Source organism: Cyprinus carpio, chromosome A23 (assembly GCF_018340385.1).
Source record: "Cyprinus carpio isolate SPL01 chromosome A23, ASM1834038v1, whole genome shotgun sequence".
Classification (NCBI taxonomy): Eukaryota; Metazoa; Chordata; class Actinopteri; order Cypriniformes; family Cyprinidae; genus Cyprinus; species Cyprinus carpio.
The window spans coordinates 11,165,771-11,181,425 of record NC_056594.1 but is presented as its reverse complement, the minus strand read 5'-3'; the positions used below and the strand labels follow the sequence as shown (position 1 = coordinate 11,181,425).

Sequence of the window (15,655 nt, the reverse complement as noted above, 5' to 3'; positions counted from 1 at the left end):
ATAACTAATGTCATGCTTTTTCTCCACTTCCAGTGGCAGAATATACACTACCATTCAAATGTCTGTGGTCTAAAGAAAAAATGAATCCTGCTCTCCTGAACCATTACTCAGCTACAGCAGTAAACAGCTTCCACCCGTACATAAGGTGGTCCTCATGTTGATGACTGAAATGCACTGTGGTTAGGAGTCAGATAATTCAATGTTATAAGACATCTGAGGGACAGAAAAGTGGTCTGATCCCAAGTTTGAGTCAAAGCAATCATACAATGTATGAGAACTGCGTTATTTCTATATAACATGCTTTAAAGAACCTGTTATATTCTTTAAAGGGATCATGACATGAGAAACGAAATTTCCCTTGATCTTTCGACATAGAAGAGGTCTTTGTATACTTAATAACATCCTGCAAGTATCAAAACTTAAAATGTCCTCATCATCAATAAAAAAGCGTTTATGTAATAACCCTCAGAAAACGTCTCGTTTTGGATCAGAGGGACAAGGTGGGGTGACCTGGGCACAGTTGTTTGCATATGACCGCCAAACTATGCCTATTTTTGCATCATTGCATCGTTGTCACACCTACAGGTGTCCAGTCGACATGCAGCGAGTGGGTCTGAAGGAGTCGCTAGTTGTTTACAATAAAGATTGCGATGCCAGGCAGACGATATACATGTGGAAAAACAACATGTTTGTATACGCATGTCATCATAACCCCTTTAAAATGATTATAGCAAAAGGGGCAGTCCTCAAGTGAAGCCACCATGATGACAGATTTTTATCTAGATGTGAAAGTCAGCGAAGAGAATGGAGCGTTCAACTCACAGTGAAGACAGCAGTGCCGGGTTGTGAGGGCAAGAGTCGATCATCCAGGGGCACTCTTGGGTTCCTAGAAGGGATATTAAGGAAAACTCTGGGGCAGAAAGTACTTAAGGCCAAACACAGCAACAAGGTGGGAAAACACACATGATGCATGAAGGAAATATTGTAATATTGCAAAATATTATTACGGTTTAAAATAATTGTTTTCTTTTTTACAATTTTTGAGTTTTTAGCATCAGTACTCCAGTCGTCAGCATCAGAAATCATTCTAATATGCTGATTTGGTGCAAAATGTTTTTGATTTTTTTTTCAATTTTAAATTGTGTTTTTTTTTTATTTTGTATTTTGAAGAAAGTTTTGATTATTTCAGCAGCATTTGCTCTACATTGACAAACAGAAAGTTCTGAAGAACAGCATTTACTTATATATATATATATATATATATATATATATATATATATATATATATATATATATATATATATATATATATATATATATATATATATATATATATTATATATATTTTTTTTGTAACAATGTTAATGTTCTTAGTCATTTTTAATCAATTTAATGCATCCTTACAGAATAAAAGTATTAGATCCTTCTATAAAACATTTGAACTGTTGTGTATATATCATAAAAAATACACATTAAAATTTTCTTTACAAAACGTTACAGCAATTTAAAACAATTTTAAGCACAAACAGCTAGAAATATAGTTACACTTTACAGAAAGATGACTTTTTTCACTTTCAACCCATTCTAAATGATAGCTATCACAAACCATCTATACAGATAGATGTTTTATTTAAATATGCTGATTATATGCTTTTTAAATATACTTTTAATGAACACATAATATCAATAAAATATATATATATATTTTACTCAAATTATTTAGCATGATTTAATTTTGCTGATTTAAATATGTTTTGATATTTAAATTAGTTTAAGTGACACATTCCTGTTGCCCAAACAGTAAACCATTTTGCTAGCAACACCAAGGACACAGGTGTAATTCTTAAGGAAAGCATGAACTAATAAAATGTGTACCTTTTAAATATCTTAAACTACAATATTCAATATATCACAGAAGTACAAACATTTAGGTTTGCAAGACTTAAAAAAAAAAACACATACACAATCAACAAACCTAATGACAACCAGTTCTGGGCCCAATATCTAGCCATCATCTGACCTGAAACTGGCCCTGTGAAACACTTATTATCAAGCCCTGCTCTCCTTTCCACCCGTGTCTTTAAAAAGAAGGGAACATTCTGAAAGAAACTTGTATTTTTTCTACTCTAACTCATTTTGCAGTGTTTCCCTGTTGCTAATAAGCAGTCGTGGGGTCCGGCACACAGGGGCTGAGTGGCACAAACTAGAATTCATATTGTTGTCAAGACATGCCAGCTCCCATCAGCGTTAACAACTTCCAGCCACACCGGAAAAAACAATGCAAACTTTACATAACTGTGCTCAAAACTGTCCTCAAAATTCCTCCATGTATCAACCTACTTCACATTACTGAATATACAGTGTCTTTTGAATGATGGAGCCATACTGTGCCATTCCTCAAAGAAATTAGGTTCTCCCACAAGTGAAAAACGTCATCCGTTTCAACAAGGCTGTCATACACGAGAAGCTGATTGTGTATTAACATGCTGCTGGAGTACAGAGGATAGAGATGCGTCTTCCATCTCCAGCCCAGCAGCAGAGCCGTGCCACCTCAGTTCTGTCTCTACAACCAGGCTACTGTTAAGAGGGCGGGGAAACCCTTCCTCCTCCACTGCACCACAGGCACATACACGCAGAGAGAGTTCAAACAGAGATAATGTACAGTTTACAGTAACCGGGGTAAAACAACAGCTTTTAGTTACTCATTTTAACTTTCCTTTGGCGCCCTGCCATGAAACGTTCACAGTAATCTCAAGCTTAAAACCATGTCATCCTTTTACAGTCACAGTTTCGACTGGTTTGTAGGTTACAGATTATTTTGAGTGCTCCAGTCTCATTTACTAAGATAGACATTTGCAGTGTCACAGTTGTTTTCGCTGTGTTCCGCTTCAAAATGATCCTCAATTACTTTAAACACTCTAAAAAGCTATGCAGTGCATCATGGTCTAAATACACCTCCTGCCTAAATCAGAGCGCTATATGAATAAAAATAAAAATAAATCCAAATATTAACCAACATGTTGTTGTAAGAAGCATGTAAGAATGCTTAGGTTGATCTCATGCAAGAGTTTGCAGCAGATAATTCTCATCTAGGAAATATTGAAAATAGATTTCCTGTCAGTGAACAAGTAAATGAAACCAGTCCAGTGGGGATGCATTTTTTTTTATATAGTCACAAAAACAGAAACAGAAAGCATTAACTGTAAATGCATTTGGGGAATCTCACACAATAATTAAAAAAAAAACCTAGAGAAAGCCATCATTGTCTCTGACTGTATTATTATGCATTGTTAGCACTATTTTCCCATGTACACAGTCTAATTTAGTCTTTAGCTCTGTTATTTCAACCCCCCCCCCAAAAAAAATTGATAGATTTAAGTGACTCACTGCAAATACCAGACCAACATGTCAAGTTATTTCCTTGCTTGTGATGACAAGTGGAAATTATAGAAGTCAGATATGCAAAAACTACCCTTTAAACCCACACAGTCAAACAACAGCTTGTTTTTCCAGCAACCAAGATGTTGACAGAGGGGCACGGACAGTTACGACAGAAGGGCGTTAAGCTTTTTAATGCCATTAAGACATATCAACAAGACAAAGTATGACAGTTCATCTCTGTGAGAAAACATAAACTGAACACTGTTTAGTCCACTCTACCTTACTGTCAGGAAGAGATGTAAGTGGTATATGTGGGCAGCATTGAATTCATACAGCTTACCAAGATGTGAAATAATCTTAAATGTTTTAGTTCACCCAAAAATGGAAATTATGTCATAATTTTCTCACCCTCAAGTTGTTCCAAATCTGTATGAGTGTCTGTCTTCTGTTGAACACAAAAGACGACATGCTGAGAAATGTTGGTAATCAAACAGTTGATGGTGGTAACCATTGAATTCCATAGTATTTGAACAACTTGAGAGTAAATGATGTCAGAATTTAATTTTTTTGGGTGAAGGACCCCTTTAAGGCACGACACTACAGGCCGATGTTTTTTATGCACTTGTCAAGTTTGAGATTTTGGAATATTTTGCTTACATAACGTGTCTTCTTTGAGACTAATGGAGAAAAAAAAAACTCCAAAATAAACATTTGAGTATACACTTCATCCAAATTGCACTAAATACGCATAATAGCACGCATTTAAATGCATAATGATATTTAAAGGCAGCATTCTCAAAAAAATAAAAATAAATAAATAACCTCATCAAATCTACACTTCAGGAGCACTTACTTTACACACACCAAACTTCACAGTTCTAATCCTATCTATATTCTGAAGGGTCTTATAGAGGAGTTTGTATATCATTTGGCTGATTTATATAACATGGACTGTCTAATTTATTTTGTGAGTGATAAGAGATACCCCAAACACCTTCTAATATGTTAACAAAATGAAACAAGAATTTTGATCTTGGCTTTAATTAAATGCCTCATCTGCATAATGAAAACTTGTAAAACCAAACATGTACTGTGTCTTCTTAATACACTGTAATTAATAAACAATGTAAGTATGGTGATATCTAGTTTACCCAATTCACATTGTCTTGGATTAAAGGGATAGTTCAACAAAAAAATAAAATACAATAAAAAAAAATTATAAATGTGTCATAATTTACTAACCCTCATGAGATTTTTAGTCAGAATGGCGTCTTCAGTCACCATTCACTGTCAGTGTGTTGAAACCGATGCAATAAAAGTGAATGGTGACTGAAGATATCATTCTGACTAACATTTCTTACGTGTTTCGCTGTGGAAATTCAGTCACTGGTTTATAACAACATAAAGAGTGAGTAAATCCTGACACAGTTATTTAAATGCTTAAATCTGACTTCTCAAGAGAGACAGAAAAAGAGAGCTAGCTTTGGCACTGTCACGCAAACCGGCTGCTGGTTGACAGCTCGGCTTTTGACAGCCACATAAACACTGTTACTACACTAATAGCATCTCCATGTTAAGAAACAAAACGAGACTTAAGCCACAACCACACCAAATCAAACATATAGTTCTGCGGAGCCGGTACACAGTGGTCCAAAGCTAGTGGACCGCCTTGCACACCTAATCAAAATGCCTATGGTGTTTAAAAATGCTGTCCAGGTAGGCAGCTCACCAGGTTTTGAAACACAACCACAGATACAGATTTGTAATGGAGGAAGATGCTTTCAGAGAAGGATACTGTGTCGGCGGCTGCTGAGCCACCGGTGTTCCCGGCGGTAACGTTAGCGGGACTGGGGTCAGGGTGGCCCGCAGCTGACTCGAGGGTGACGTCCCGGTTCCAGGTCCAGTTCCAGCGGCGGCGGCAGCGGCTGGTTTCGGCACCACTTTCGGCGGCAAACTCATCGCAAATAAAAACAAAAACAAAACAAACGCACGGCTTTACAGATATTTACAATAATAAATTAGCTAGCGGCTAAACTGTGCACGTAAAAAAAAATATTGCTGGCGAGATACGTCAACACCGGGCCTTTTAGGAGCAGGTTGCCGGTGTCTGAGCGGATAGAAAAGCTTGAGCTAACAGGCTAGCTAGCTTATTGATAGAATAGCAGGCTAAAGTTAGCCAGCTAGCGCTTATTGTGGTTTATCTTCATTGCTGAAGGTTGGGGGGCTGTTCCCCCTCCCCGGCCGGGGTTTCCGAGGATCTAGTTGGCCTCTTCTTGCCAGGGCGATCTTGACAGGTGAGCCCCCTTTGGAAAATGAAGAACACTTTGTTTACAACTGCTCTTTGACGAGAGTATCTCCACGGAGTGTGATGATTCCGTTCAACATGGCGCTGTGGCCGCCTCCGGCAGTCCTACGGGACCGAGCTTTCGGTTTACTTCGGGTGTTTTCGTGTCTCCTCGGCGTGTGGAATTTGCGACGAGTGTGTACGGAATGCGCTATCCGGAATTGTGGAGCAGTTTGGCCCCGATTTGTGCTGTTACAGTGACATCTTGCGTCTACAGCTAAACACGCAGTTCAGTTCAAGCTCAAGAGAAAAACTCCAGACTGACTTAAAGCCTAGCCTCCATATGCAGTATAATTATCATAATGTAGTAATAATTTATAAATTAAAAATGCTTTCTTATAACCACACACACACTTTCAACACATTTCTATTCATAAAAGGAATAGCCTGATTGACTCCATATAGATCATTTAGTAGCCTATCTATTAGTATAAATGTATTAAAGTTAAAGCTATTCTTTAATTTTGCAGAATCTTGCATGGTACATGTAATTGCTGGAGGATTCCAGAAACAAGATGAAAAACATTCACATGAACATCCTAAGAGAAGATAAGGAGGAGAATGACTGGTAACAATGTTTTTTTTTTCCAATACATTTTAATCATTGAATGAACTTCTGTGCCCAGTCTAAAGTGTTTGTTTCTTTTCTTTTCACCCTGTTTTGAAAGATTTTAAAAGTGACACTGCATCCTTCGTTATAATAAATTGTAAGATGATTTACAATTTGATATACTTTTATTGTGCTGCCTGGACAACAGAAAGACGAAATACAATATTACAAGTCACATATTTTTCAGTTGCTCAGTTAATGGTTACTTGAGAACTGTCCTCTAACTTATTGTTTTTTGGAGATTTGTAGGTCAACAGTGATGTACAGCTTGATTTTCAGTATCCTCAAGACTTGATTCCCAAGAAACAACACAGCAATGCCAGCGGATTAGAGCTAGTGTTAATCTCAGCAAGACCATATGTTCAGGCCTTTGATGGACTTTGTGTGCACAACTAAATGCATTTTCAGTTGGTAAGTCACAATTCATTTTTAAAGTATATCCTGTTTTCCTACATCGTACAGTGCAACAATGATTCTATATTCTAATAATGTTTTGGTAATGTCCCCATTAAGTTATGAAACATTATCAAAATGTTCTCTTAAAAGATATTTGGTTATTATTACATTAACATCTCAGTTTTTGGAGAATACAAACTTACTGGTACAATCAAAACACATGTAGCGTCCCACATTTATATATATTATATAGATTATTTTTTTCAAAATGTTCTCTTATATATATATATATATATATATATATATATATATATATATATATATCTATATATATATATATATATATATATTTATTTTTTTTTTTTTTTTTTTACTTTTCTAATATATATTGTTAAATATATGTATTTTATTTGTTTAGGTTAGTGCATATACAGGACTGTGTAAGAGTATATAGATTTAAAAAAGCAACATTTATATTATTGATAAAAATCAAGGTGCCAATATGAGGCCTGTTCACACTAAGAACGATAACTATAAAGAAAAATATAACTGTATTAGCATCCACATCAACTCACAATAACATTCTATTAATCACACGCTGCAGTTTTGTCATCTGCCCCTTTAAATGATAGAGTCAGGTGGATTCTGATTGGTTGTCTATGTTTTTAGTGTTCATCCGCTGGCAAAAATAGTTCTGAAAGTGATTCCAATGATATTGTTTGTCTGTGTCAATATCTTTGTGTGTGTGTTATGGATTCCCCTTTTCTCCTAGAATTAGAATGCTTAAAAACTTTATAATTATTGTTATAATTATCATCCTTGGTGTGAACAGGCCTTTACAGTGGTTTGTATTTTAAGTCAAATAATATGTTTAAACCAACGTATCAGTATTAGAGTTGAATATGCTGAAACCACCTCTAGCTAAACTCACCTCTAGCTAAAAAACACAGCAATGTGCTAATCAAGGTCACACAAAATTGGATACTTTGGAAACTGATGCACAGGTGCAAATGCTTAGGAAAGGCACACACTTTACTTTTAATTAAGACATGCAATTCGAGCTTCTCAGAAACACACATAAAGGACGGTTGATGCCGTGATATTCCTCTGAAAAAAAAGGGAAAACAATCAAGCAGCAAGAGATACTGTACATAAAAAATAACATTTTCAAAATAGTCAAAATAAAAATAAGAAAAAAGTATTCTACATATACGTTCAGCTCTTATCTTGAGACACATGTTTAGTAAAATGTACTTAAGCAGAGGTTGAAGTTCCTAAGAATTTGACACTTTCTTCAAAGAGAGTACTTTTTAGCTTAACGACTCAAAAGCATGATCAACTGATTTCTTCATCCGCTGAAAATCGGTTTGCGAGGTATCCGTGTGACTTTATAAGTGTTTAACCCTGGAACATCAAAACCTGGTGAGAGCCCCTTTTTGTTAAAGATGTAAAAGTTAAAAAGCTGCCCATCCTGAGATTCAAGAGACACAGAAGCAGCGTTAACTTTCAGCTGACAGGGGTACTCCTTCTCAAACACCACCCTGAACACCCTATCCTGCAGATAACTGAGTTTCAAAATTCTGTACTTCATGGGAACCATGGCGTCGACTTGAGGTCCAGTCTGCTCCAGAGACAGCACTCCATCTGCATCTGCTTTGATCTCATAGAACGTTATGTTGCTATAACTAAAGTAACCTATGTAGGGAACAGGGTCCGGAGGAGGGATGAGAACAGGAGGTGCATCTCTGAAGGCATTTTCCATGGCAGGGATGAGTGAACTGTAGACTTTAGCCACAAGATCCTCATCTTCAGGTTTGGTTCCAGCCATTAGGAGGACCAACCCGAGCTTCAAGCGAGGAACAAGGGAGAGTGAGGCCGAATAACCATCTAGATCTCCATCTTTGCGGATTACGTCATAGTCCAACTGTTCTTTTACCTCCCACGGTGTGCCAGTTTGATCTGCAAAGTAACTATTTTCACAGCGAAACAGAGGAGTTAACATGATTTTGAGGGTGTCAGGCTGGAGAACCGGGCGGTAGTATGCGCCCAGAAGCATCATCACCAGTTTGGCCATGTCAGCAGGTGTGGAGTACATTTGCCCTGATGGTCTATACCAGCCAAGGTCATAGAGGGGTGCAGGGCGCCCACTTGGGTAAACTCCTATCGCCATCTGGTTCTCTATTTGAGAGGTGATTTCAAATCCAGTGTCCTCCATTGAAAGCGGCTGTAGGATATTTTCAGACACCCATCGCTGATAATCCATCCCCGCTACCTTCTCTGCCATCACGTGGGCCAGCAGGGAGAAGGCCAGGTTGCTGTAGTGGCATCTGAGGACAGCAGAGGACTAGAATTACCTCCTCCAGGGAGAATCCACAAGTGCATTCATTGCATCATCAATTATTTACACCTCCTTTCATTCATTAAACATCCTCTCAATACAAGTTTGAAGAGGGAAATATACTTGTACTAGCTTACTTTGTTCCAGGGTCAGCCACAAGAACATCATCTTGTAATAAATCCACAGCAGCCTGAGTGTTGCCTTTCCACAGTAAAGTAGTTGCCCTGAGCCGCCTGGGTAAACCTATAGTCAATAATAAATCCGAAATATATTAATTTATTTGATATGGTGTTACCATATCAACCTTATCAAAGAGTCATTATCAAACATATTCTCATATTCTGAAGTTTTCCATTCAAAAGTAAAATGATTGAGGATCTAATATGATTGAGGCATTAATATTCATTTTCAAGCTCATTGTTTTCATGTTATGGCTGATAACCCAAAAATGTCAGATATTAAAAATACATAGCTACTATTTTGTCTCAATTAAATAAAAAATGAAAACACTAAAAATGAAAAATCTGTCATTTTGAGTGCTACATTACTACAATAATGTGCATTATGAAAAATGTATATATTTGATAAATATCACATTTAAAAGTGTCATTAAATTCTAAATGTGTTTAAAGATTAAGTGAACAGCAAAAGTAAGGTAAATGGAAGGGGAAATAAGCATGTTCAATTTAATATCAAATATACAGTAGGTTGATGTGTCCAGTATTGAATAATGCAAACAAACAAACCAAACAATATATATATCAGATACTAATTGTTTTGGTGCTGATGAATTATACTGTACAACCTTAAAATGTGTGGTTTGCTTCATATAATATAATATAATATATATATATATATATATTTATATATAGATAGATAGACAGACAGACAGATAGATAGATAGATAGATAGATAGATAGATACATAATAGCTATATATCTCAAAGGCAGGTGGTTTTTCATTACATACTGGTTTTTAATGCCAGAAAAATATTCCAATGTAAATTTCCTGTCAAATCAACTTATGCTATTTCTGAATGCAGTTATACCAAAATAATCAGCACCACTTTTTTTTGGCACATTATATGAACATCAGCATGCATGGGGTAAGCTGAGTCCAGTATGTTAGTGCCAATCCTTCGTGTTTAATCCTAGACTAGAGGAAAACCCACTTAGTCATGTCAGGTAATAGAGCTGATTAGGGTAGCCATGGAAACTCCTAAAAACAGTTGATCTAATTACAGGTTTGACCTTTATTTTTACAGCCCTAATTATGTACATGCTAATAATCTCTTACTGATCTAAACACCATGTTGAGGTCAGTTAGAGATACTGTGGTCCTCACCTGACAGCTGACTGGCCATCCTTCTCAGGGTAACTGAGGAGACATGGACTTGAGCCTCTCTACTGCTCATGCCATCAGAGACGGACTTGAGGTCATGATCCATTCTTTTCCCCAGAGGGTTTTTTATGGAGAAGTTCTTAACATACTTCCCCAGAGGGTCATCCAAGGAATCCACTTTTCCATCCTCCCAAAGTTTGTACAGCATCAAGGTGGGGAAGATTTTAGACAGGCTTGCAATTCTTTGGTGGTAAAACCATTAAAAAAAAAAAACATAAAAAGAAGCACATAGGAGCATATGTGTATAATGCTAAATATTTATAAATGTAAATATGTACAGTATATCTATATTTGAATTTCTAAGGGGGTGAGCATCAACTTTTAAATAAAATTTATTGTCACTATATGAAATTAATTTAATAAATTTTTGCATTGCACTCTTATAGCATAGTTAGCTAACCATTCAAATGCATTTGCTAACAAAAATATGCTCTAAGAAAATTTTGCTAACATTCCCATTAAGTTTCGAAAACATTGTTTCTGAATGTTAACCAAACATTCAAATCGTCAATTTTTTAATGTTTCTTTCATTGTTATGTAAATGTTAGAGAAAGCATTAAACGTTCCATGTTATCATTTTGCAAACATTATGAGAAAGTTACTTTTGAATGTTCTTTGAACCAACTATGGTTTAACGTTTAAAGAATTTAGATGAGCATTCAACTATTTTAACTATTTTTATTAAGGACCAATTAATATCTTTGAACGAACATTCTATTAACAAACATTGAGAAAACCTTGCCAGAACGTTGTCAGTTCTGAGAATGTTTCCTGTTAGCAGGAAAGACATTTAAACAAAACAACAATTTTCGTGATGGATCGATTTAAGCTTTAATTAGTTGTGAATCAGCCCTAAGCCCAGAAGCATGAGAAGGTAGAGAGTAATCATCAAATCATAACTGTGCAAAGCCACTATAACCCACCGGTAAACTGTGAACTCATTTGTTGGGGGAGACGTGGGGTCACTTCCATTCCTTCTGCCAAAGTTCCCATTCCACAATACAGAATCATTAAATATTACAATGGCAGAGATGGCTGGCAGTTTTGTGGCATCAATGCTGGTCCTCAAAAGCACATCTACCTGGAGTAAATCATATTTGTAATAGCTGTCAAACATATTTTTCAGTATCAGACAGTTCTAATCAGAATTGTCTAAGGGATCTAGACAGAAAGAACTTGTAAATTACTTTAATTTTCTATGCATCATTTGACTTCAGCGGTCTGACCTTGTCCAAAGCTTCCATAAGAACAGGAATCGGATGCTCCAATGGCACAGGCTCAGGGAAACGTGGGCACATCTTCTCCACTTTTACTTCTTTTGCAAATCTTATATCCACTGTAAAGTAAAAAGATCATATGTAGGCAATGACTAATATGTGTAAACATATACTGCCAGATTGACACAACAACAAAAAATATGAACTACTTTGAGTTAAAGGTGGCACAAAACATTGAGGCTGAACATAAAATAAGATCACTCATATGACATTTATCATTTTATAATATAGTGCATTTGACATATAATGGTGCATGGGGGCGGGTGTTCGGTCCATAATCATGTATTTTACACAAAGTTGTTTTTCCCTTCCCCCCAGTCATAATCAGGCTTTACAGCACACAGTAATCTACAAGCTACTATGTCAAGCTCTGGGTAATCCATAGACACAAGGAGATCGAAAAGCCAAATGTAAGGATGTTCCCTGATGCTGTAAGTGCTATCTAGGCATTTCTAAAAAATAAAAATAAAAATAGACCCAGAACAAGATTTTCTATTTGTGAGAGTAAAACGCATCTTTTATTCTAAGTATACATTTGGCATCCATTCATTTAGGTTTGATGGCCACTTCCTGAATCTTTCTACAGTACAGTAGACCTTTTAATTTGGTTCATTTTACCTGGTTTTGCTTTGGGAAGGCTGTACTGCCAAATGAAACAGCCCGTCATTACAAAGGAGAGAAGCAGAAAGAAAACCATTCCTAACTTTGTCCATTTCACTTTCATCTCTGCAGTCTGGTGGACTCCGTTTCTGGCAAGCTTAATTAGAAAGGACAGTTTCACAGACACAACCTTCTGAATGTTATATATTATATGGGCTAGCCACATCACATATATTGCACATACATAATGTATATTTAATCTTTAACAAAAATCATAATAATGGTGTAATATTCTCAGGATAAATAATAAGATGTCTTACCCCAGGGTTTACTCCTTTAAGACAAAATCAGAGTTCCGTATGATCCTGCCACAACTGTTCCTATCCACGCAGAGGCTTGTTTTTAAAAAAACATTCAAAGTGGAATTCCATTAAAGCTGATAACATAGAGACATAACCAGAGCTTACCAACCACTCAGCAGCCATGCTTTAATCTTAACTATTAACCCATGCACTGACTTCTCAGCATCCTCTCGGCCAACTGCAGGCCTGCACGTCATAATCTGAAGATATCCTTCTTTAAAGCCTCACTTCTGATCTTTACACATCCATTCTGTTCATTCAGTTTAAACTTTATATTTTATGTTCTTTATTTTATATATATGTTAGAATTTTAACTCATAAATTTTATTAGTTTAAACTTCTCAATAATCCTAAACTTTATTTATTTGTTTATTTATTCAGTATGATATAATGTCAGAATTATTTTATTATTTAGTTTAATTTTTAAATCAGATGTTTAATGTTAGATTGTAAATCATATTTACTAACTTTAATCCTAACATGTATAACATTTCTGTTTAAACTTAAAAAAATCCTAAAAATCCTTTCTGTTAATTATTTAGTGATTGACTGAATAATATAATATAATATAATATAATATAATATAATATAATATAATATAATATAATATAATATAATATAATATAATAATATAATAATACCATAATATAATATAATAATGTTGTAATTCTTTTAGTTTATATATTTTTTAATTCTTAATATTATAGTGTTATATAAATATTAAAAAATGTAAGCTGTTAGCCAATTACGCAGAACACCATTTGGACAATATCTATTTGTCTTAATGAAAAAATGTTATTTTGAGAAAAGTAGTTTTAGATATTTCATATATCATCACATTATTTCATACAAAAAACATTTGTTACATGCCAAAGGTATTTTGTTTCATGAAGCAGAATATGAGTTAATGGCTGAACATGCAGATAATCTTTTTTTTTTTTTTTTTTTTTCAACAGTTGTCACAAGAGGGCAGCAAACTCTATTTTATTATTTAATATCTGTCTTGTTTAACCCTAAATCCCAACTAGAGCATGACCGGCAACAGTCAGAATAACGATTCAAAAGAAATATTTGCAAAAAAAAATAAAAAATAACTCATTGCATATGTCTTTATAAAAGTAATTTAATCGCCTTGCTGACATAATATCAAGCATTGCTTGTGTGCCTGGGAGCCAGTTCAATAATGATTCAGGCATGAAGTGGATATCAGTGTCGTAAAAAGAGAATTATTGACTGGCAGCCATTTGCTTGACTGAACTACTTATTTGATCTTGTCCTCCTGTTTTTGAAGCATGGCAGAGAGCTGCTCTTCAAATCCCTGCCCTCGGGGTGCATGTCTAAACCGATAGTGAGATCAATACCATCAGCCTGTCTGCACAAGCTGTAACTGCTTGATGGTGGTTTTATTGTGCCCACACGATCCCATATCTAATAACATAAACATATGTCAACCTGCTAATTTATACCTGACAAAATCAATTATGTGACACCAAAATGTAGTAGCATGAGATAGGGAGTTTATGCACTACCTGTTAGCTACCAGACCATTATATTACTTTCATTACTCCATTTGCTTATTCTTTTTCTTTCTTTCTTTCATACATTCTTTGAGCCCACTCCTTGATGACTTTCCCCAATATTGAAGACTTGGGGTGCTGTCAACTGATACCCTCTGACTATTTTCAGAGCCTAATTCACAGAAGACCATGTGCATGCTCCAGATATTAAATTACTCATGAAATATTTGCTCATCCTCCAGGCCTTGTTCAGATTCTTAACAGAAAACTCTGAGTCACCTCTGTGAGCAAGGTCAATTTTTCCAATTTAGAGCAGCAGGATTAGAAAGCCAGACCAGTATCAGTGCGCGTTATAATCAGAAGCCATCAAAATGGCACAGTGGGGTGTCATGTTGGTTTCTACACTCACAAAAGAGAGTATTTTGTGGGTCTGTGCTCTCATCGGAGAGTTTGGAATAAGACTTCTTTGAGCTTGTTTAGTTTCAGACTTTAGTGCTGAATCACGGATACAAACAGTAATGTGATAGTATTATTATTCAGAACTTTACATTTGTACAGGTATTATTAAATATTTTGATCAGATATTGTATTTATATTAACGTCTTTAATGTTATTAAATGTGTGTGTGTGTGTGTGCATGCATTACTGAATATTTTATAAATAAATATATTTATATATTTATATTATTATATTAAATATATTTGTATTTTTTAAGTTAATATGATTACATTTGAAATATTTAAAAATATTTAATTATAAACATTTTGATTGAACACTGGAGCCTGACAGACACATGGTCACTTCCCAAAATAACCCAGTCATCACTGACACACAGATGAGTGGAAGTGAAGAGAAGATACTGTAGGCATGTTTCCAAGTGACAAAAAAGAAAAGAAAAAATGAAATGAAAATTTCCATAAAGCCCATTGAGATGTAATTAATTCAAATTTTTAAGCAGAATGAACCATTTTAGTCACCACTATGATGCCAGTGCTCTCTTCTATATCTTTGTTAGCTTAAATGAGGAGCTTTTGTTCTCTTATTAAAAACACACCTGAATGCAATTTAAAACTGTAGTATAATCAATATTCCCCCTATTGGTTTAACCTTGGTCTTTCAGGGTCTTGTATTAATAAAAGCGATACATATATATATAACAGTCAGTGATATGAGCCAGAGTAAAAACCAGTTTCATGGTTCAATTCATGACCCACAAGTCAAGACAGATTAGACCTGACTGGGTTGTTGGTGCCATATGTGACCTACAATCTGCGCTCTGCTAGCATTAGTAGACATGAGGGTCGCCAATCTCCCTGGGCAAAGGTTTCCATGGAAACGACCCCTGGATTTTCTAGTCTGCTGTTTTGCAGTGCTCACTCATCTTGAGGCTGAATTATCCTAGATTCCTTTATGTCAGTTCCATATTCTT

General features: G+C 35.5%; 2 protein-coding genes across 8 annotated transcripts in view; both read right to left on the bottom strand.

Annotated features, from left to right (window-relative positions):
- Positions 1-5,920, bottom strand: part of LOC109085048 (eukaryotic translation initiation factor 4 gamma 3-like) — a 37,184-nt gene extending 31,264 nt beyond the window's left edge. For 3 of the 7 annotated variants that reach the window (XM_042713105.1, XM_042713107.1, XM_042713112.1), the window contains exons 1-2: positions 5,177-5,919; positions 823-910 (exon numbers count right to left, since the gene is read on the bottom strand). In XM_042713105.1, coding sequence (XP_042569039.1) covers positions 823-910; positions 5,177-5,340 — 252 coding nt within the window. In that variant the 5' untranslated portion in view covers positions 5,341-5,919. Of the gene's footprint in view, positions 1-822; positions 911-5,176 lie in introns of all 7 variants that reach the window. The other 4 variants (XM_042713110.1, XM_042713111.1, XM_042713106.1 and 1 more) reach the window with 3 other exon arrangements.
- A 1,233-nt stretch (positions 5,921-7,153) lies between these two features.
- On the bottom strand, positions 7,154-12,838 carry LOC109055097 (putative beta-lactamase-like 1). The gene is made up of 7 exons (XM_019072334.2): positions 12,668-12,838; positions 12,366-12,504; positions 11,697-11,806; positions 11,394-11,551; positions 10,414-10,652; positions 9,207-9,312; positions 7,154-9,058 (listed from the first exon to the last, which is right to left on the bottom strand). The coding sequence occupies exons 2-7, from the start codon at positions 12,469-12,471 to the stop codon at positions 8,080-8,082; spliced, it is 1,698 nt and encodes a 565-aa protein (XP_018927879.1). The 5' UTR covers positions 12,472-12,504; positions 12,668-12,838; the 3' UTR covers positions 7,154-8,079.
- Between the last annotated feature and the right edge of the window lie 2,817 nt (positions 12,839-15,655).